At 35.5% G+C, this 24,052-nt stretch overlaps 1 protein-coding gene across 18 annotated transcripts in view; it reads right to left on the bottom strand.

The window, feature by feature from the left end:
- Window positions 1-24,052, bottom strand: part of TJP1 (tight junction protein 1) — a 318,209-nt gene that overhangs the window by 49,473 nt on the left and 244,684 nt on the right. For all 18 annotated transcript variants that reach the window (XM_007479476.3, XM_056807596.1, XM_056807602.1 and 15 more), the window contains 6 exons: window positions 8,983-9,107; window positions 8,619-8,721; window positions 5,716-5,995; window positions 4,483-4,586; window positions 3,628-3,796; window positions 3,164-3,308 (listed from right to left, as the gene is read on the bottom strand). In XM_007479476.3, coding sequence (XP_007479538.1) covers window positions 3,164-3,308; window positions 3,628-3,796; window positions 4,483-4,586; window positions 5,716-5,995; window positions 8,619-8,721; window positions 8,983-9,107 — 926 coding nt within the window. The remainder of the gene's footprint in view (window positions 1-3,163; window positions 3,309-3,627; window positions 3,797-4,482; window positions 4,587-5,715; window positions 5,996-8,618; window positions 8,722-8,982; window positions 9,108-24,052) is intronic.

Raw genomic sequence — 24,052 nt, 5'->3', positions numbered from 1 at the left:
GGTTTGCCTACTGATCCCTACTGATGGCTGATGGATCAGTATATCTTCCTAATCACCTCCCCCCTTCACTCCCTCTCTTCTTCAATCCTCTCCTCCCTTACCTCCCTCACCTCCCACTTCTTGAAGTTTTTGCTTCTTCCCTCCCCCTTTGAGTAAACTATAAAGATACTCTTTTCTTTTCCTTTTTCAAGTCAAGGGATTTATTGGGATAACAGGATGGGAAACTGAGGTTAGAAGGATGAGAATATCCCTAATCTAAATGAGGGAAAATTGAGAGTTTGAGAAAGTAGTCCAGTCACAAACTGTGACTCTGACAATTGGAGAGATGGAGGACAACGGCTTTTAAATCTTCTTTCTTCTTTCTCACAAAATCAGCAAGGTCTCTCAGCTTAATTTCTGAAGCCGCCTCCCTAAGGGTCCTTCAGTCTGAGACAACTCCTCAAGAGAGAAAACAAAGTTCAAAGTCTGTTTCTCCCTGGTCAGCTTCAACTGCCCAAAGCCAGAGAGACAGAGATCAAGTCCAAAGCCAAAGCCAAGTTTTTTCTTTCTCTCCTCTGTGTGACCAGCAACCCCCCAACTGCCACTCCTGGGAACATTCCGTTTGGAACCTTCCTCTTGATTGACAGGCAGGTCCCCAGTCTTGGTTCTTGCATCTTGGCTTACAAGTCCTCTCCTCTCTCCATGCCTCTACCACACTCCTCACTCCAATATATCATTCTACTCAGCTGTCAAAGTTATCTTTCCAAAACCAGGACCTAACTATGCCATTCTCTTGTTCAGTGAGTTTGAGAGGGAACTATTACTTCCAGGATCAAATATAAAATCATCAGTTGGGGATTTTAAAGCTCTTCAGATGTGATCCCTTCCTATTTTTACAATCTTTGGATTTTTCACTTCCTTCCAGAAACTCTGAGATCTCTATACATTTCCTCTTATAGGACACTCCTATCTCCTGGCTCTATGCCTCTGCACAGGCTGTCCTCCATGCCTGGAAAGTTTTCTGACCTCCCTCTCTTCTACCTCCTAAATTCCCTGACCTTCTTCAAAACTCAACTCAAATCCTACTTTTCAAGGCATCTATTTCTAGTGCTGCCAGATGCTAATGTTTTCCTTTCTTACAATGCCTTCTGACTATTGTATAGAATATATATGTAGATTTTCATGTGTCATCTTATGGAGGGCAGGGACTATTTTTTGGCTTTTTCTCAAAACATTTAGCACAATAAATGGCACATAGTAGCTAATTAATAAATGCTCGTAGACTACAGTAGCATTCCCATAAACATTCCATCATCTATTGGAGTATTTTTTCATGATAACATCATAAAGAGAATATTTTAGAGTTAACATGGTTCCTCTAAATCTAGCAGACTGAAATTGTGATTTCTTACATGTTAAAGTCTTTTTTTTTAAAAGATGTATAATTTTAAGGTTCATTATATACATTGCACAATCTCCATCAGATTTGTGAACAATTGGAAGTTATTTTGCTATTGCTACTATTCTGTCTTCTTATTTCATAACCTTATTTCTCATGGATTCCATGAAAGTCAGTGGGAAGTAATGAATGGAAAACAATATGAAGGTTATCTCAAATGTGGCAAGTATGGATGATAGATCCAGATTATAGTAAAAATTGCGAGTTGTATTGATCTGTGAAGGGGGGTGGGGTGATTAAATATGACCCATGGGACTTATTTTAACCATATAGGTTATATATTAGTAACTTTATGGAATCTTCAAACTTCCTAAGGTTGATTAATGAGAAGACAGATTTGCTAAAGATGCAAGAAATGTACAGGAACAGGGCAAAGCAGGAGGGAAAAGCACAGAATGTTCAATGACAGGAGGATTCTAAAGGCCAACGGAAATCTGGAAGGGACTGTTGGAGAGGAGGGGGTTCAGGTTTAAACTCTTTTGAGAGGAGGGAGCTCTAAACCTTTCCTCCTGAACCTTTCAGCATTTTCAAGAGGAAAAATGAACTTTTGGAAAGATCTTTGATACTCCTGTGTCTGTGCCCGGAAGCCCAAACACCTACAACTGCATGGACTCAGTGAAACAGACCAATTTATCTAGAGTACAATGAAAGGAGAATAATACATTAAGACTAGAAATATAAGTGAACACTAGATTATAAATAAGTAGGAACAATAAATGTGTCATTTTTTTTCTTTTTTAAATACTGAATTATATTATTTTTTACAAGGAGCTGTTTTATCAGGGAAGAGAGTTACTGGAAAATGACACTGATGGGGAAAACATTAAAAAAAAAAAACCCAAAACGTGTGAAGTCTCCGTTGAGGGATATAGTTCCACTATGTTATACAGCCTTTTTCTTCTAAGGATTAAATGTTTTCAGCACGAGAGTTTACAGTATATTCATATTGAAACTATATTTTCCCTGTGTTTCAGAAAAAGAACACTTTATGAGGTAAGTTTTCTAAGGAAAATATAGAGAATATTCTAGCCCTGTACTCTAAATTCTTTAATAAGTAAAATTATATACAAACATCACAAAATAAATTATCAATTCTAGATACTAGTACAATCCTGTTATAGTTAGCACTATCACAAACATAGTCTATACGTCAAAGTGCTATTAATTTACAAACTAATATATTTGCAGAGGGCCCACAGAATTTATTTCAACAAATATTTATATAATATTTATGTGTGCCTAATATGGGGTTATTAGGTATTGCTAGTTATAAATTTACTTAGCCAGACCTAACCTCTCTTCTAAACTCCAACTGCCTTTGAACATCTCAAACTGCATGTCAAATAAATATATATTAAACTCCTAATCTTCCTCACAACCTACGCCCCCTGCAAGCTTTATTACTACTGAGGACTCTACCACTTTCCAAAGCACTTAAAATTCTCAAGCTAGGTGCCATCCTCTACACCTCACTTTCTTTTAGCTTTGCAAGGTTTTCTAGTAATTCTTAGTAGAATTAAATGAATTAAAATACTTGAAATGTTTTTTTTAAACTAAAAATATTTTAAATGAAAATATCATAAAAAGTAAGAGAAAATATTTGAAAAACTATATCCAAAAGGAAATTGAAAACCTTTCTATGTCGCATGTATAAAAATGAACAAGTCATATGTATGACATTGGTAGTTTTTTTTTTTAAATCACAACACACAATTGTGCCATCACCTGCCATTGCTGGGTTGCTGTGGAGAATGCCTGGAATGATCTGAAGGCTCTGATCTCTGGTCAGGAGATCGTGAACGGCTGCGGCGAGGCCTGTCATGTGATCGAGTGGAATGGTCTGAAGCCAGTGATTGAATTTCTGAAATGTCTATTGAATAAAAATTGTTTTTTGTTACATGAAATGACTGCAATAAAATATTGCCCTTTAATTGGTAACTGAAATAGGCATCTACTATAATTTTTTAGATGCTCATTTTATGTATTGACTTTTAACAACCATAGAAGCTAATGCTCTCAAGTAAGTACATTAAAGGCCTTTATGGGTTTGTTTTAAATATTGATCATGTGTGAATTTTAAAGTTTGGTTTGATGGACAAAGTTATAATTGTGTTACAAAATTTCATTCTAAACTAAGAAAATATGTAGCAGTTTATGACCTTCACTTCTAAGACATGCTCACAACTTACCGTCTCTTTCAGATGCATTAGCAGAGTGAATACTGTCAGAAAGATCAGGGACATTCAAAAGCGTAGCTCGCTCATCTCTCTGTACTACCATTTTCAATTTGCCTTTGGACCTTTCTATTAATGTTTTTGCATCTGTCAAAGACATATTTTCTGTCACAGTGCCATTTATCTACAATAGAACAGAAATTATGTATTAGACATGAGTGATGAATTCAATCCCTTTGTAAAACTATCAAAAATAATGCAAATTACTCTTTCCGTTACCATATGGAGCAAAGTTATGTGTACTTAAAACTTTCAGCTTGTCAAATTATCACCTACCTTAAAATCAATAAAAATCATGGCTAATCTACAGCCATTAAATCAGATAAAAATCAATTAATATGCCTCCTCTCCCTATCATTCACTCCCAAATATTATACCATAGCCTAAAGCTTTTTAATACTTAAAATCGAACAAAAAATGGCTTTCTGGAAAGAGAGAGCAACACTTGGGATAACTATGATGATGTAAGAAGCAGAATATACCAATAAAAACTTGCAGTTTTAAAAATCAGACACCAATATCCAGTAATTGGGAAAAGAGATGCAACCAAAACAACTATTATAGAAAAATGAAAAGAAGGGCTTCCAAACAGTTTTATGTGCCAATATAATTCTTCTAATAAGCTGAATTCTTTAAGTATCCATCACTAAGATAAGAACAGAGAGCAGCTTCCTTTTTTCCTCCCATTAAGACTCAACTTAATATTAAGCATCTAATAAACTGTCTCAATCATCAAAAGTAAAAAACTGGAATAAAAGAAACCAATTTTTTGACACTTCAATCGAAAAAAATTTAGGACTATGACTATACCTTCAATACAACATCACCTTCCTGGATATTGCCATCTCTTGCTGCCAAACTGTCTTGTGATATTTCTTTTACAAAAATATGACTGGCCAAACGAAGCCCATATTCTGTAATCAAATAATGAAATAACCTTATTATAAAACCATATAAAACACTTCCAAATACCTTGATTTATATTATCAATAGTCATAGCTAATGTAAAATCCAGACACTGTTAAACAAGCATTAAAAAGATAATATTCAAAAAGATAACATTCTTAACAAAAGCACAAAGCAATTTTTTATAATCAAAAGGTTTAGAAATCGCTTCTAATGTTAATATAAAGTGATATTAAAACTGCTTGAACTAAGCTTCTTTCCTATCATGTGAAGACCAAAGTCATAAAAATGTCACAAAGAGTAGTTCAATACTTCTACCAGATAACACCAACAATCATTATTTCTAAGAACACATTATTCAGAAGACAGATATAATATGAATTCATGAAGTCAAATTTTAAAAGGAAATTACTTGATTCTAATATGTATTCATGGAAGGTAGGTAATGTTTAAGAACTAGAAATGCAAACCCAAACAATAATTCTAAGTATCCTGGTCTCTTTCAGCTCTTATGGAGACAATACAGAAATAAAATCCAAGTTGAAATTACAAGAGAATTCCTTAACTTCTGAAGAGATTACCAAATAAAAAAATAATTAAGTTCTTCACAAAAAAAAATTGGCAATATAAATATTATTTGTGAATAGAATAAATATTTACATGAATATATGTATAGACACATATACAGACATGCTTGTATTGTATGTGTACACACCTAAGAAGGATTCTTCCTAAGAATGACCAAGGATCATGACTGCACAAAATAATTCTAATACATGGTTGATTACTAATTTTGGAAAACTGCTGTAAACAGATCAATGAAGCTCTCTGAATATGTCTTTTAGCATTGAGAATTACTTTTATTTTGAGAGTCTGAGCAGTGTAATTTTCAGTTTTAGAGGTTAATTCCTTTTCCATATGAAACATGATTAAAATAAGAAGTCACTCAAATCCTTTAGCTATAATTTTTTTATGTTTTTTGCCAAATTCCATAGTTATAATAAAGTATGACCTATATTAACCAGAAATGATATATTAAAATAAAAAAGAAATGTATAATCAAGAAGCTATTCCATTTTTAGACCAATCTATGCTCTTTTAAATGTAAGGCTTCAAGTATTATACAGCAGAGTTTACCTTCATTTTTCCGGGACTTCACCAATGTTACTTTGGTAGGCTTTGCAGGTTGACTGGAAGAAACAGATCTCCTATCTGATCTAGGAGATAAACTCCTCTCTCGACTTGCACTTCGATCTCTCACCCAACTCTTTTCGCTCCTTCTACTAGCAACTGGACCGCTTCGTGTACCTCTTGAATCATGTACCTCTTCATCATAACTGTCTTCTTCATTTTCAGATACTGGCTCAGGCTCTGGACGGGTTACAGGTATCTGAACTTTCTTCTTTCTTCGAATGGTCTATAAGCAACAGTTATTGCAAAATACTTTATGACCCAAATACACACACACACACACACACACACACACACACACACACACACACACACACACGTGTCTATCTAGAACAACAAATGACCACTAAGGGCTATTTTCTTAAAGCTTTTTCCCCTCTTCTTGAAGATAACACTCAAAAGACTCAATGAAGATGGTATTGTCAGTAAAATGCACACTAACATCTTTCTGAAAATTAAAAGATCATGAGATCATCAGAAAAGAGAATAATCAACAAATCTATCAAACATGTACTACTTGAAGTAAAAGGATATGGCACTCCATAAAATTATATGCTGTCCACTCTTCTTTATTCTCTTGCCCCTTGTCCTTCCAAGGTTCATATACTGTCAATCTTTAATCCTAGAAAATTGTTATGACCTACTTCCTCCAGAGCTGCTGAATAACACAATGGAGGAAATCCCAACTCCATGATGACTGTGTTTATTACAAATTCAAGTGATCTAATATTAGTGTGTACTGAGCCCAGTCAGGACAATCTGATTTCAAAATCCAGCCTCTGACCCTTACTAACTGTGTGACCCTGGGCAAATCACTTAATCCCTATTTGTCTCATTTTCCTGATCTGTAAAATGGGGACAGATGGGAGAAAGAAATAACAAACCACTCCAGTATCTTTGCCAAGATAATAACATCCAGATAAAGTCAGACATGACAACAATATCAACTTGTGGCCCTCAATGCTGCATGACAAAGTTTTTAATGTTTCCTTCATACACTCTCTAATCCATTATCCTCAGCAAAGGTTTCAAACCTTCTTTTCCCTCCTTTGTCCTCTGTAATCTGCTTTCAACTCTGCAACTCTATTGAAATTGCTCTCTCTTGGGTTACCAAACTAATTATGAAATAGCAGCCCTTTTCAATCTTCACCCCCTTTGACATCTCTGAAATTTAACTTCCCTTCTCTCTGACTTCTTTCAACTCTCCAGCCTTTAAAATTCTCTCTTTTCATGATACTGCTCTTTTTTTATTTTCTCTCAACTGTTTGCTACTTCACTAATCATCCAATTACTACTCTTTAGTGTAGGTGCTTGTTCCCCAAGACCGAGTTCTAGATCCTCCTCTCTTCCTTCTCTGCACATGCTTTCCCCACCTCAACTCTTTAGCTCCCGTGGTCATTTAAATATGATCTCTCTGCAAATGACTCCCAAATCTGTGTAATTAAATTGAATTTCTTATGAACTCAAGTAATACATTGTCCCTGTCTGCTAATAAATAATCTCCACTTTGAATTTTCAAAGGCATCTCAATTTCACTAATGTTTCACATACTATAAGCACTTATTAAAGAATTAGAAGTTAATTTATAGCATATAAAAAAACAATAATCTGGACTAGTGGAAATACCACTGTTATTACATCAAAAGACCTGAATTTTGATCCTCACTGGGCCTTAGTGATTGATGCTAGGCAAGTTACTTAGCCTCAGACTGGGTCTTTAGTATAATTACTTGTTTCTGTGATTTGTTTTTAATAAACTTGTTCCTTGGTATAATGTTAGTTTTACATTTAAATTGAATGAGGAGAATCACATAATCAGATCACTCAAAGAAAAATTAGTTTGGCAGAAGTGTGTAGGCTGGGCTAGAGGGATGGGAAATTTTAGACTATTAAGTGTAACAGTCTTAGTATCTCCTGATTTTAAGTCTGGCAATAGTAATAAAAACTTTAAAAACATGTTTGAATGATGAATTTCAAACTGAAAAATAAAAATCTAGCTTAAAAGGTAAATGAGCTATTGTTATCAGTCTAGGAGTGATTCTTGATGAATTCTGAAAATATAAAGTTATTAAAGGAAAATGCGTTTTAAACCATTCTGAAAAAATTACAAGGCAAACAAATCTTATATAAAAAATAAACTAAAGTGTTGTCAGTTTTATAGATAGAAAAATTGCATGAAAAGAAAATTCCTGTGAGTTCCATATGAAATTGACACAGCAAGGTATGTAGGGGAAATGTAATAGAAACTACCTATAAGGGAACCTGAAAGCTTTCTTTCTCCACACTCAATAAGTTTTATTTCAATGATTCATTTAGAGGAAGCCTTATTTAATGAAGACACTTCCTTTCACTTTAACTTATAATAAGGAAAAATTTGGTAATATATGCAAAGTTCACTGTACCTTTCCATAACAACTGTTTTGATTCAGTACAACTCTTACAATAAAGTAATTGTAGGCATCCTTTGCAGACAAATAAATCAGAAATTAAATAGTCCAAGAAACATATATTTCAACTAGAGTAATATAATTTAACCATAAATGCATGCCTCTCATAAAAAGACTTCTTAGCTTGTAAGGTTGGAATGAATGAAAAGCTGAGTGCTATCCTAATGTAACTTTTTCAACTGAAGAAATTTTGGTATACAAATTTAATTGCACAATCCTTCATTTCATGACAAATGAGAATGCCAGTTATTGAAATAGTCATTTAACTTACTTTAAAATGTCTTTAGCATTAACGGAACGATTTTGTTTCAATGAAGGCCATTCAATATCTATTACATCCAAATTCGACACTCAAGCTCCTAATTCTTTATGGTCTAAAAGGAATAATTTACAATTACTTACAATTTTTGCATTTTTCCCACTTTTCCTTAATTGTTGAACAGCAAAAGCATGTTCCACATTATCCATGGAAACACCATTAACCATTGCAACACGATCATTTTCCCTGATTAAGAAAAAAATAGCAAGTTAAAAACAATGCTAAAAAATTTATATAGAGCTTTTTAAAAAAGGATGATCTACAAAGAAAATCTATTACCTAACCAACTATAATAGGGATGGCAACATACTTATCTTCAGATCTAACACAAATCCATCTGGACAATAAGCCATTGTCCATTTTCTTTAAAAACAAAACAAAACACTACCAATGAGGCCTATCATCTAACACAGCTGCCCAAAGAACACAGGAAAAGGAAATACTTACTGAAGTTGTCCTTCAGCTGGACCTCCTTTCAACACATCAGAAATAACTATTGAAGTTTCACCACTCTGAAAATGAGGATTATCTCTTCCTCCTGATATTGCAATTCCAAACCCAAATCCAGGAGCCTAGATTTAATAAAAAATAAAATATTCCATAACTGTTAAGGATTGTCCAATATTTTCAAGTCTTCTTTTACAAACTACAGCTTTTAACAAATGAAACAAATAGGGTTAATTGTCATTTGATTCTATATACCCCTGTTAAAGAGTATACTCAGAACTTAGATAACCTAATAAATCACGTATTCTAATTCTAATAAATCACGTAATTCTAAGAAAAGAAATCCAAAAAAAAGCAGATTTCACCTCCCAACTTATGGTTTTCTGTTATAACTACTATTATATGATATTGCCAGATACCAAATACTTGGTTTTTTTTTAAATGAAAACACTTAGCACTAAAATAAGTCATTATAAGATGCTAATAATTTTTTAATTTTTAGAAGGTAACCGAGGATGCCATGTGGAGATCACAGAATAATCAGTATAGCAACCATTAAAGTTCCTATTAGCTTAAACACTAATTATTCTATAAAACATCACATTATATATAGGTAACAGCAGATAGGCCAGTGATGCCGAACCTTTTAGAGACCGAGTGCCCAAATTGCAATCCTTAGGCCATATGTGAGTTACATACTTACCCCAATCAGGGAAGGGAGGAAATGCTAGGCAGAGGGGCAGGTGAAGTGAGGAATGTCATCAGTGAATGTAAAGAGCAGGAAGAGAGTGGCTTGAATGTTCCACTCCTCCAGCTCTGCCACCTGTAAGCCGCCCACCTTACCCCAGGCAGGGGAGGGAGAAGTGCTCCCATGGGGCTGCTGGGCAGACGGAAGGGTGATGGGAAAAATGTCTTCAGGTGCCCATGGAGAGGAGGAGGAGAACAGCCTCCCTCATGTCACAGGTTTGCCAACATGGAGATAAGCCTTCACAAATAAAAGTACACAAGATACTGTAACAGTTAAAAGAGTGGTTGGCTTAAACTGTGACTGCGAAAATGTGTAAATGGCCAAACTATAAGGTTTTGGTCACACTGGTAAAAATAATTTTTAGTGTCTTGATTTTATATTAAAAAATAAAAGTGGTTACCATGGGAAATTCCCACAAGATCCTTCCAAGCAAAACTCTAGTGGGGAGGGAGGGAGAGGGAGAGGGAGAAAGGGGCAGAGGGACAGAGTGAGAGAGGGAGAAGGAGAGGGAGAGGGAGAGAGAGAGAGAGAGGGGGGGGGGGGGGGAGGGAGAGAGAGAGAGAGCGCGCAAGACCCAGCAGTCTCCTCTGACTCCTGACCTCCAATTCTGAACTTTTTCAGAGGCCTTTCTGACCTCCTTTTAAAGAGAATTTTCTCCTATGTCACCTCCCCTAAGTTCTCACATCTACCAATCACAGTAGACGTTTTCACAAGACTGACCATTTTTAATTCACATCTTCTTTAGTTCTCAACTTCTCAGGATAGACTAAAACTTTTGAGTCATTCACACCTGAGTAGACTAAAACTTCACACCTCTTTTGTTAAGCTTGTGTTGCCTGACCTTTTAGTGATTAATTTGACCTTCATAGGTACTTAGCACCTTTTTGTATTAGATCTAAAAATAGACCTAGCTTAAGGCTTTTGCCTTACTATAAGTATGGGTTAAGTACTTTTCATTGTTCAGTAAGGAGTTTACAACTTTATCTTCCCCTAAAGTATGCTTAAGTATGGGTGGCGTAATGTTAGAGTTCTCACATTCCTGATCAAGTATTGTTTAAATTCATTGTTTAAAATTTTTTAAATTATTTAAAATGGGGAATGGTCTTAACCAAATGTTCTAAGGTAGAGTCTGAGAATTTTTAACATTCACAAGTCTGAGAAATTTTAAGATTCACAATACTTACCATAGCATGCAATCATAAGAATACAACTCTTCTAAAAGCAAAGGTAAAAAGGTTTGAAAGCAATTACCATTACAAATTCTAAATTAACACCAGCTTCTAGTTATAATTCTTACTCTAAGTGGTAATAAAGTGATACATAATAGATATGCAATATTAAAAAGTGAACAATCATGTTCCAAGCACTAGGAATACAAATAAAGGCAAAAACCCTGCTCTCAAGGGCTTATATTTAGTGGGGAGGCAGTATGCAAATATCTATGAACAGAGGTATGTGATATTATAGCATAGACAGCTCTCAGAGGGAAAGTCAGGGACTGAAGGTAAGGGATGAAATAGGGGAACAGAAAAAGAACTCTTGCAGATGGTAGGATTTTGAGCTGGGACTTAAAGTAATCCAGAAAAGCCAGGAGGTAGAGATAAGAGCATTCTAGGTGTAGAAGACAGGAAAAGTCATGTAATCTGTAAATGGAAGATACTGTGCAAGAAACACCAAGTACTCCAGTGTATATGGAGAAATTAGTAATACCAGAAAACATCCAAGTAGTAAAGGACCTTAAATATCAAAGTGTATGCTTATATTTGATCCAAGAGGTACTGGAGAATCATTTAAGTTTATTGATCAGGGGCATAATGATTTAACTTGAGCTATAGAGAAATTATTTTTATAATCACGAAGGGTGGATTATAGTGAAACAGGGAGAACAACTCACAACAATGCAGAAATGAGGTGAAGGAACTCCCACCAGTGTGGTGGCTGTGGGAACAAGAGGAAATTATAATGGTGAAAGCAAGATTGGACAACAGATTGGTTATATGGGCCCTATATTGCTCAATGTTGCATGTCAAGGTAATCTTGAGCAATATAGGAAAATAGGAAAAAAGAGGTTTTAAATAGAAAGGCGAGTTCTGTTTTGGACATGTTGATTTCATAGGGTGCTATGGGACATCCAGTTTAAGATAAAACTGGAGCTCAAAAAAGAAACTATTAACAAGAGAATGAACAAGTAACCCCATATGAACCATTTTGCTCTATCTTCAGATAATTAGGATTAATATACTTTAGAATTTTCTTAATACAATACTGAAAAAAATTATATCCCCAACTTCACTTCTCTCCCCACCACCACCAGAAAATAAAAAATAAAAATAAGCAGATCTCACCTCCAAACTTCTTTTCTGTTGTATTATAATGCTATATTTCCAGACACCAAGGTTCATGAATTTTTAAGTCATTTTTGACTCTTCTACTCCCTTACCCCTCTCCTGAAACATGTAAAGTCCTATTAATTTTGCCATCACATCTCTCCGATTCATCCATTCACTCATGTGACTAACACTATAGTTCAAGCGCTTAACAGTCCCCTCCTGAATTATCCTGAAAATTCCTCTGCTCCTCAGTTATAACCCTTAATATTGATGTAGATGCTCCCTCATATTTCCCAGCTATTCCTTTCTTCAATTTCCTTAAATACCACAATAAACTCCACTATATTTCAGCCATGGATACATATGGTCGCACAAAAAATCTTCCCATTAATCTCAAATATCTAAGTCTATCCCTCAACTTAACTGTCATATCTAATTTTTCTCAATTGCTTCCTTCAAAATCTATTTGAAACTACTGATCAAATTCTCCCCTCCAGGACACTCCCTCCTCTCTATCTTTTCGTGACATTACTATCTCTTGGCTCACCTCTTGTCTAACCACTTCTTAGCCATCCACAGCCCAGTGCTGCCCTGAACCTTCTTTTCTCCCACTACATTCTCTCTCTTGGTAAACTTATCAGCTCCAATGGTTACTTTATAAATACTACCTCTACATATTTACTCCCAAATCTACATTCCCATCAGTTTCAGTACTAGACCACCAAATGACCATTGAGTATTTCAAAATGCAAGTCTCAGAGACATCTTAAATTCAACATATCTAAAATTTGACTCATTATTTTGCTCTCCTTAACTCTTCTCCTCTACCAAATGACTTTCCTATTTCTGGCTAAGAAACTGCTATCTTTCTACTATCTCATATCTATAAGAAGAATTATCTTAAAATCCTCATTCTCCCTTGTACCACAATCAGTTGCCAGATTTTCTCTCTCTCTCTCTCTCTCTCTCTCTCTCTCTCTCTCACACACACACACACACACACACACACACAGCTACTAGTTCAACAACTATCACCTCTTGCTTATTATAGAAGCCTCAGATGGTCTCTGCCTTCAATCTCTCATCATGCCAGTCCTACATATATACACTACTGACTACCATGCACATCCCTTAGATTTCCCAACTCTAGTGGCTTCCTATTACCTTTAGAATAAAATAGGAATTTGTCTCTTGTTTTCAGGACAAACCCCCATACAACCTCACTCCAACCTACTTTTCCAGCCTTAAAGGCCATTACTTTTCCTCTTGCATGTTGTAACTGAGACAAAATGACCCTGTTCATCACCCATCTTAATTTCTTTACACTAGCCATCTGTTTACACCTGAAATGCACCTCTCTTACCTCTACCCTCATAAAATTCCTTTCTTCTTTTAAAATGAAAATTAATCACCATCTTCTGCATGAAACCTTTACTGAGCCCCTATAATGACTAGAGCCCTCCCCCTCCCATCGTACTTTGTAATTAATTACATACAGTTTATTATTAATGCTATATAAATTTTTATATGTGCTTATCCCTCCCATTGGAATGTAAGATAACTTCAAGAAAGGATCATTTCATTCATTTTACTTGGATCTTCTGGGTCTAGCAGTCTCTAGCAAATAGTAGTTTAATAAATACTTGTTGAATAATTGAACCTTCTAATTTAGGTGCCTTTCTGCTATTCTATTCATCTTCTATATACCTGTAAAAAAAATTTTCCTGAAGCACAAGTTTGGGATCCTGTCACTTCTCTATTCAAAACTTTCAATGACTCCAGAAAGGATAAAAAGGTAAATTTTCCAGCTTCCAACTTCGGTTCTCCACAATCTGTTTTCAAACAACCTTTCCAGGCTCATTTCATACTATTTCCCTTCAGGAATTTAACATTTTATCCGAACTGGACTATTTCATAAACTGCTATTCCATCTGTGAACTTCAATCCATTGAACACTCTTTTACTTCATTTCTTGCCTCTAAGAATCTTTGTCTTCAACTCAGTTACTACTTCTCTCTCTAAAGTCTTCTGGAATGTCTTCTCCCCAAGTGTTAGAACAATCTTTCTCCTCCTATTTACCTAGTAATCATTTACTTATCAGAATAAATGTAGTGCCTTTATCTCCAGCACTTAGCACACTGACTTACATATCATAAACACTTAACTGTTTATTGAAATAAATCATATGTCCTAAATTATACATGCTACTGATCTTTACTAGGTTTTTTTGCATCTAGGCCTAGCCTAAAGACTACTTGGAGATTAGGAGATAGTAGGGCCTTCAAGTAACAATGGTAGCAGGGCTTACTGCTGCACTGTTGTCTATAACTGGAATAAGATAAAAATTCACAATGAAAGAGTATTTGAACTACTTCAACAACAAAGTGCTGATATGACATGAATTCACTTCTGTGTGGGCAAAATTACTTCACTATACTGCCACACCCTCAAGACTTTATTGTGCTCTTTGGTTTTGCTATATGCCCTGGCCTTGCCTACTACTAGAACCCCCAATGGCCACCAGAACTTTTCAATCATAACAGAATAGCTGAACCTTCTTATACATGTCTCCCATTACCAAAATGTGAGCTTGAGGACAGGAACAATCTCACTTTTCTATTTGTATCTCAAATGCTTATTAGAACAATGACACATTAATAAATTCATTTTCAATGATTGATTCATTCCTACATTCTTGGCTCCTCCTACAAATACAGGAACTTTGACAACATTGCCTAAAGCAAGAAGACCATATATTATGCTAGATTTTGCAAATCAAGAATAAATACACAGCATGTTAAAAAGTTTCGGGGGGAATTAGGTGGCTTAGTGAATTGAAAGCCAGGCTTAGAAATATGAGGTCCTGGGTTCAAATATGGCCTCAGACACTTCCTCACTGTGTGACCCTGGGCAAGTCACTTAATTCCCATTTCATAGCCCTTACCAATCTTCTGCCTTAGAACCAATACACAGTATTGATTCTAAGACGAAGGAAAAGAAGAGCTGAGGAGAGGGGACGGGGGACAGGACTGGATGAGCAAAAAGTTTCTGGTCTAGTACTGTGTTTCTCTCATCACAATTAGGACAACAGAATTTAGTGAAACAGAAATGAGTAAGAGATAGAAATCACCAAAAGAAAATAACTTGGAAGAGAGCCAAGAATAATTCTCAAATATTGAAATAGGGGAATAATCTAGATGGTAGCTTTGTAGAAGTTATCAATATTAAAAGTTGTTGGTTACTTGACACCCCACAGTGAGGATAGGCCCTGCAGACCTCACACAAGGCCCAGAATGATTATCTGACTCTCAGACCAGGTTTAAAAAAAAAAAAGACAGGGTTTATTTGTTATTAAAAGAAGCAGGATGGGAGGATTAGGAAATAGGAATCCCTAATATAAGAAATTATAACTAAACCTCCCCTCTCTAAGACTCCTGAAAAGGGGTGCCTTCGTTGCTTCCAGCTGCAGTTCACTACACTAGGTCTAGAAATTCCCAACTATTTAACTACCTGACCTAATAATCCTCCCAGATGATGTTTGGTTAGAAGTTGAACCCTCTAAGAAAGGGTTCAAATCCTCATCGGGTTGGGCCCAAGATGGCTTCAGGCCTTTTCCCACAGTCAGTTTACTGGCTTGCCTGCAGAATTCTTTACAGCAGTTAGGAACTCTCTCAGGACACTGGAACACTAGTAGACGATAAAGTAGATGACAACATAGATAGGATTTCTCCACCAGGACACCAAGAAAGGTAGCTTCAGCTCCACAGGGAAAAGAAAACCAAAACCCCCACTAGGCTCACACAGATGCAAGCAGCAGGAAGTTGTAGCTTTCAAGCTCTCCCACTTTTTATAAAGCCTCCAGATTCCAGAATTGAGTCTATATTGTTCCATGGCATGCAAGGTCCCTCTTTGCAAACTTTCCTCTCTGCTATCTGTCTGTAAACCACTTCATTCCTTTCCTCATTATAGTATTTATATACAATATGGGCAATAACATGAACCTGAAATTAATACAAGTAAATAAATAAGATCTCATCTGCCTAAAACATAACAATGGCTGAGGACCTTGTTAAGAAAGAACTGACTGATAGATGGAGCAAAGCCATGTTACATAAAGAAGAATCCCATGGGGGGGATGGAGGGGAAGAGAACTGCAACAGGCCTCAGGTACTTTAATCCTATTTTGTACCTGTTTGGGAATCAATAATAACGATAATATATATGGGAATTCAAATAGATGTACAAGAACTGGTCCATTATCACTGCTCAAACTGTCATCCACAACTGTCCAGACAGAATACTGATACAAAAATATTTAAGAACAATATTCTGTTTTGGATTTTTAAATAGGTATCTCCATACCCCATATTTGTTTCCAAGCTATGTGGAATGAAGAACTTTCAGAATAGTCTTTTCTTTGCTCAGTTCATGTCTTCCCATATTTCATTGTAATCATTATATCCATAACCTCTTATATGACAGTTCATTAAAATCTTTATCCAAAACTTATTCTTTCTTTAATCCTTAATCAATGGACATACATCTCATTTTTTGGTACTTGCTACTGCAAAAAAATTCTGCTATTAATGAGTGCTATTAATATCTGAGTATATTTAGGATCTTTTGTCATTGACTTCCTTGAGGTACATAACCCAGAACTGAAATTCTTGAGTCAAAGGATATGGCCATTTTAGTCAATTTTTTTTTGCATAATGATTAAATTCCACAAATAATGCCTTAGTGTGACTGTCTTTCTATAATTTCTCCAATATTGGTAGCTTCAATGTTAGAACTATAAGAGAAATAAAGTAAAAAAACAACATATACACAGTGAATACAATGATATTAAATGAAAAACACACATACACACAGAAAAAATTAATCCCAAGACCTTATGATGATCATGTCTGGCTCCCCAAAAGAGGAGGTATGAGAAGGCACCTTTCCCCAGTCTCTCAGAAAACAAGATTACAAACATGGAATATTGCTTATTAATGAGAGAACTTATCAACATACTGTTATGTCTCACTGAATTTTTTTTCTCTTTTTTTATTCTTGGTTATAAGAATGGGCATCTGGGAGTAGATAAGGAAAAGTACACACTTAGAAAACCATATCAATAAAATTTTTTTTTAATATTCAGTAGGAGAAATTAAAACACGATGGGAATAGAGTACGGTGCCTTGTCTGCTATTGGAGTGCAATACAAGAATCCTTTCAATTGAGTCCACAGAAGATTAGCTTAAATCCAACTACTTTTATTAAATTATAAAATGAAGTGATTTTCCACTTAGAAAAGTCTTTAAAACAAGCATGAGGGGAGGGGGGCAGCTGGGTGGCTCAGTAGATTGAGAGTCAGACCTAGAGATGGTCCTAGGTTCAAATCTGGCCTCAGATACTTCCCAGCTGTGTGACCCCGGGCAAGTCACTTAACCCCCATTGCCTACCCCTTACCACTCTTTTGCCTTGGAACCAATACACCAGTATTGATTCTAAGATGAAAGGGAAGGGTTGTTATTTTTTAAAAAAATGCATGAATGAAGAAAACATTAAGTGCTAACTACGTGCAAAGCACAGGAAATACCAAAAGAGAAGTCTAATAATTGTGGAGTTGTAAAATTGGAAAGCAATTTGGAATTAAGCAGACTAAATGTTCCTACTTTTTTTTTTAAAAAGCTTGGTCAATGTGAGAATTTATTTTGTTTGACTATATATTTCTGTTGCAAGGGTTTTATTTAAATCTTTTTTTATTTTATTTGGTCAATTTCATACATTATTCCTTGATTACAAAAATCATATTTTATTCCTCCTTCCCCTCCCCCGGCCCTTCCCGTTGCCGATGCCCAATTATACTGGGTTTTACATGTGTCCTTGATCAGAACCTTTTTCCATGTTGTTGATGTTTTCACTAGGATGATCATTTAGAGTCTACATCCCCAATCATATTCCCCTTGACCCATGTAATCAAGCAGTTGTTTTTCTTCGGCGTTTCTGCTCTCACAGTTTTTCCTTTGGATGTGGATAGTGTTCTTTCTCATAAATCCCTCCGAGTTGTTCAGGGACATTGCGTTGCCACTAATGGAGAAGTCCATTACATTTGATTGTACCACAGTGTATCACTCTCTGTGTACAATGTTCTCCTGGTTCTGCTCCTCTCGCTCTGCATCAGTTCCTGGAGGTTGTTCCAGTCCCCATAGAATTGCTCCACTTTATTATTCCTTTGAGCACAATAGTATTCCATCACCAACATATACCACAATTTGTTCAGCCATTCCCCAATTGAAGGGCATCCCCTCATTTTCCAACTTTTTGCCACCACAAAGAACACAGCTATGAATATTCTTGTACATATCTTTTTCCTTATTATCTCTTTGGGGTAGAAACCCAGCAGTGCTATGGCTGGATCAAAGGGCAGAATGTTCCTACTTTTTAAATCAGACACTTATACTGAGCTTATATACCCTCAAGGAAGCTACTGATAAGAAATATACTCCATATACTCCAAAATATTTAGAGTAGCACTTTTAGTAGATGCCTATCAATTGGGAAATCACTAAACAAACTGTGGTACATAAGAAATTATATGTATGATGAACATAAAGAAGCACAAAAGAGTTTAAGAATAAAGTAAGCAAAGACAAGACTGCAATATTGCCTATATAACATGCCCAATTAGTCAAACTCTATCTACATTAAGCTTCCCAATGACAAAGAACACACTTTCTCTCTTGAGGCAACCCATCTTCCTTTCGCATAGCTGTAACTTTTAGTTAATTTTTCTATTACTTTAAAAACCACAGTGGAATTTATGTGGGTAAAGGACAAGTAAAAAGTGATAACTATGGAAATTAAGTATAGATTATTAATTATCTTAATATAAATCAGAAACAGAGGTGTGATAGAAAACTCTTCTAACTAAAACTTTCTAGTAATCTATTGTTTCATTCTATTAAAAGGATAGCATAAGATTTTTAATTGCTTTTCTTATTACTCTTCTCTCAGAAGAAATATATTAATTATAGTATATGAATACAAATTAAAACTATTATGCCAAAAGAATGAAAAATATCAATTAAAAGAAATAAGTGTATGAACTGATACAAAATGAAAGCAAAACCCAAAATGTACAAGACGATTACAACCTAATGTAAAGTCAAAACTGAGAATGAACAAAATTTCCTCAACAACTATCACAGTATTATACTGTCAAGATGAAAGGCACACCCCTCTTTCCTGTCCAAAACAGAATAGTTTTTACCTCCCAAACCCTACTCAGTATCCTAATTTCTATCCAAGATGCCACCAACCTTCTCACCATTCACATTTAAGTCCTCAGAGTTATCCTCAATTTCTTACTCTCCTTCATAACCATCCAAACCAATTAGTTGTCAAGTCCTTGTGATTACACATTTACAGCCCTTCCATTCTCTTCCCTCAACTTTCTGGGATAGCTACTATGTAAGTTCAGACCATCATTAATTCATCACTGTCTAATCTATTAATTACTCCCCCAACTCTAGGCTCCTCTCTCCATTCTACCATCCAACCAACTGCAAATTAATATTCCTGAAGTAAAAATTTGATTGTGACAATCTTTATTCAAGAAGCTTTTATATCTAGGATAAAATATAAAATTTCATTTCAAGCACTTCAGAATCAAGACTCAAATTTGTCTTTCCATCCTTCTTTCATATTCTTGCCTCTCTTCTCATCAACTCCCTTTTGCATTCCACATTTCAGGCAAATTGGTCTACGCTTTTCCCTTGTAATATACAAGATTATACCTTCTTTAAACATGCGTTTGGACAGGCTATCAAATAACTAGAATGCATTCCCTACTCTGCCTTGATTACATTCAAGGCCCAAATCATACGGCTTCCTCATACTCCCTACAAATTCCTTTATATGAATTTTATACTCTCTTACATTTACACATATTTCCCCCAAACATAATCTCCTTAAAGAGAAGGGTTATTTCACTATATCTCCAGCATCTAACATAGTACTTGGCACATAAACTAGTGCTAAATCAATGTTTGTAGAACTGAATAACTAAGACAATTCCTACAAGAAGAAAGTATTTCAAAATGTTCAGGGAAACGATAAATAGGAAATGATGGATTTAAAGCTGGAAACAACCTGAAAGATCTTCTAGTCAAACTCTTTACTTTCCCAACCATCATTTTGCAGATGAGAAACCTAAGGGCGTTAAATAAGGGAGTTGTTTGCTCAATGCAACAACATATGTAGTAAATGGTTAAAGCCAAGATTCAGATGTTCCCACTACTAGGATCAAGAGAGATGGAAAGTTCTCAAATGCAAAATTTTATCAATGTAATCACAAATAATCAATGAGAAAGAGAGAAGCAACTTTTAAAAACTAATGTCATTGCACAAAGGGCTTTCCCTTATTGGCTGAATATTTTACAAGATCATGCACAAAAGGTAGGAGATGGGGCACATAATATATCCAAACTCAAATTGGGAACTCATAAGCCTCAGACCAGCAAGAAAACAATCAAGACTTTGCCTTGAGACTACTTTGGAAACATTGAAACCTTGTAAGTCCCAAGCCCAAGCTGTTTCTAAGATCCTGGGAATAACATAACACTCAATCCCACAAGAAAACAAGAAAAAAGGCCAGCCCAGACAATGCCTACAAAATTAGAAAGAATCTGGCCTTATATATCAAGTCCAAAGTCAGAAAGTAGCCTGGAAGAAAGAGCAAACAAACAAAAAAAAAAGAATCCCATCAAAAAATCTAATGGAGGGAGTAGGTAGGTGGCTTAACAGATAGAAAGCCAAGTCTAGAGACAGGATCTCAGACTGGGGTGACCCTGGGCAAATCATTTAACCCCAAATGCCTTAGCCCTTATTTCTCTTCTGCCTTGGAATCATTCCTTACTATCAATATTAAGACTGAAGGTAGTGTAAACCTCAAATTTCCTTAGACTTATAAATGTTGGAAATTTCACCATTGGGATATTTCATACTTGGAAAATTTCTTACTGATAGTCTATTGGAATGGGAACCCCATTGGCATGGGAGGTTCCTTCTCTTCCCTTCTTAAGATTACTTTAGGACAGAAACCTTTTGCTGAACAATGGAAAGGACTCTGACCTATGCTTAAGCATAGAACAGGAATTTCTTTGAATCATGATTGATTTTAGAATTGATACAATGGAGATACTTGGAATAAATCTCCACCCTATTCAGTCCTAACAGGATTTAGAAAGGGCTATAGCAAAGGAGCAAAGATTTAATCATTTGAAAATATGACCTTCAACAGACATGTGCAAAAGCCAGAAACCTCTGGGCGGTCCTGGGTTAAGCTAGAGCCTCCATTGGCACAGGGAAATTGATGAACAGTGATTGGTAGATGGGAGAACTGAGGGGAGGAACTTGGATGGTTTCCTAAAAGATAGGGGGTCTGAAGACGAGAGGGTGGTTGAGTAGTTGGTCGGTGTGGTTCGTGTGGGCTCTGAGAAGCTTGCTCTGAAGGAAGCTGAAGGGCCTCTGAGACTGTTTCTCCATTTTGGTCATGTGAGTAATAGGGACTGATCTCTTTTCTTTGCCCCAGCTATCTAAGGGCTTGGGCCTTTTGGCCCAGCCTAAACAGAAGGGGTATTTAAGCCCTATTCCCTTCTCTCCCTTTTCTCTCTCTCTATCTCTAATTACTTCCTCTTATTGTAATTAAACTCCATAAAAGATTGACTGCTGACTTAAGTTTTCATTTAGGAATTACATAGCTGATTCCTTGGCGACCTTAAATTAATATATATCAGTCTTTTAAAGTGATTCCCTTGTCACAGTAGGGGGGTTAAAAAAAAAAAACAAATTAATAGTGACATGGCACTTAAACAAACCAAGCAGAGAATAGTTCCAAAGCATCAACAAGCAAAGTCTCAAAGAAAAACACAACTGGGACAATTTCAACTAGAATTCTTGGAAAAAAACAATGGATATATTTTTAAAATAATTTCTTTATATATATATATATATATATATATATATATATGTATGTATGTGTGTGTATATACACAATGAGAGTGCTAGATAAAAAAAAAGAAATGAGAGCTATAGAAGAATTAGAAAGGGAAGCTAATGTTCAACTTTTAATAAAATGTACAAAACTCTGGCCACCCCCAAGAACATTAAAAAATAACCAAATAGGAAATGACTGCTTTCAAGTCAAAAGACTGAAAATACAGAAGAAAATGGAAGGTAACTCACCCTAAAAACTGATCCAGAAAACAGATCAAGAAGAGAAAATTTAAGGGTCATTTAGCTATCTGAAAACCATGACCAACAAAAGAGCTTACACATCATCTCTCAAGAAATCACAAAAGAAAACTCCTAGATCCTTATGAACTAGGAGGCAAACTGGAAACAGAATGTAACCATCATGAAATTTTCCATGAACATTACAGACAAGATCCCAATCCCAAAATTTCCCAAGTTGAAACTATCCAGTATTTATAAAATTGATCCAGGTCAAAGATGATATAAAGAAAACTTTCAGGTGTTTTTAAATTTTTTTAAAGAAATTATTTTGGTTCAATACTAGAATTTCAAAGTATTTTTAAAAGTGAAATCTGATATCTGAAATAAGACCATATTTGACTAACTTCATATTAAATTGATACAGTACACGTTATTACTGCAAGGAGAAAGAAGAATTTGAATATGGAGAAGCAAGCCATAGTCAAGATCATAGATGATTTGGGTAGCATCCCTACAAAGGACAGGAGAGCCTGGAATACAATATTAAAGAAGGCAAAAGAAAAAAGAATAACTTACTCAGTAACAAATTAATCACTATTAATAACAACTAGCATTTACAAAGCACTTAGAAGTTGACAAAGTGTTTACCTCATTTTACCCTCAAAACACCTAAGGGATTTATTATTAAACCCATTTTACAGATATGGAAATCAAAGCTGAAAAAAATTCAGTGACTTGCCCAAGGTCACACAATTCACAAACATCTCAACTTATGTCTTCTTTACAATAAGTTCAGCAATAGATCTGAAATCAAAATAGAGAACTTCCAGGTATTCCTAGTGAACAGATAATTGTTGTATAGAAACTTGGTGAAATTCACAAAGGTAAAGGAACTAATCTAATTACATAAAATTCCTAGGTGGGGTTCTATTATGACCTAATGTTCTTAAAAGATGAATGGAAAAAGAATGGGGGAGGTGGGGAAGAGGGAAAAGGATAGAGAAAATTTACCCTCAACCTGCACAAGTGAAAATCTATACAAACAAAGAAGAAGGGGGTAGAGGGAACAGGCAACACTTGAACTTAACATACTCGACTGGTCAAAGGAGGCAAAGAAAGCACACTATCTGTGTTTGGTACAAATATAGATTTCACTCAAGGAAAGAGAAAAGAGGCTAATAAAAGGGAAGGTGGATTAAGAGAGGAATTAATCCAAAATAAAAGACACATTTTCTTTAGCAGTGGCAAAGAACCATAAAATGAGGGAATGACCACCAATTTTTTTAAACATTATTTTATTTGGTCATTTCCAAACATTATTCATTGGAAACAAAGATCATTTTCTTTTCCTCCTCCTCCCCCCCACCACCACCTCTCCCACAGCCAACGAGGGATTCCACTGGGTATCACATGTGTCCTTGATTCGAACCCATTTCCCTGTTGTTGGTATTTGCATTAGAGTGTTCATTTAGAGTCTCTCCTCAGTCATATCCCCTCCACCCCTGAAGTCAAGCAGTTGCTTTTCATCTGTGTTTTTACTCCCACAGTTTATCCTCTGCTTGTAGTTAGTATTTTTTAGATCCCTGCAGATTGTTCAGGGACATTGCATTGACACTAATGGAGAAGAATGACCACCAATTTAAGTGATGGCCTAACAAATTCTGACATATAAATACTACTAGGAATTCTGATCAAAACAATGACCAATCACAATTTCAGCATACTCAAGATGAAATGTTACCCATCTTCTATTGGAGAAATGGTAGAT

This window comes from Monodelphis domestica, chromosome 1 (genome assembly GCF_027887165.1).
Source record: "Monodelphis domestica isolate mMonDom1 chromosome 1, mMonDom1.pri, whole genome shotgun sequence".
NCBI lineage: Eukaryota > Metazoa > Chordata > Mammalia > Didelphimorphia > Didelphidae > Monodelphis > Monodelphis domestica.
The sequence above is the reverse complement of the archived record's forward strand: the minus strand, read 5'-3'. Positions and strand labels throughout refer to the sequence as shown.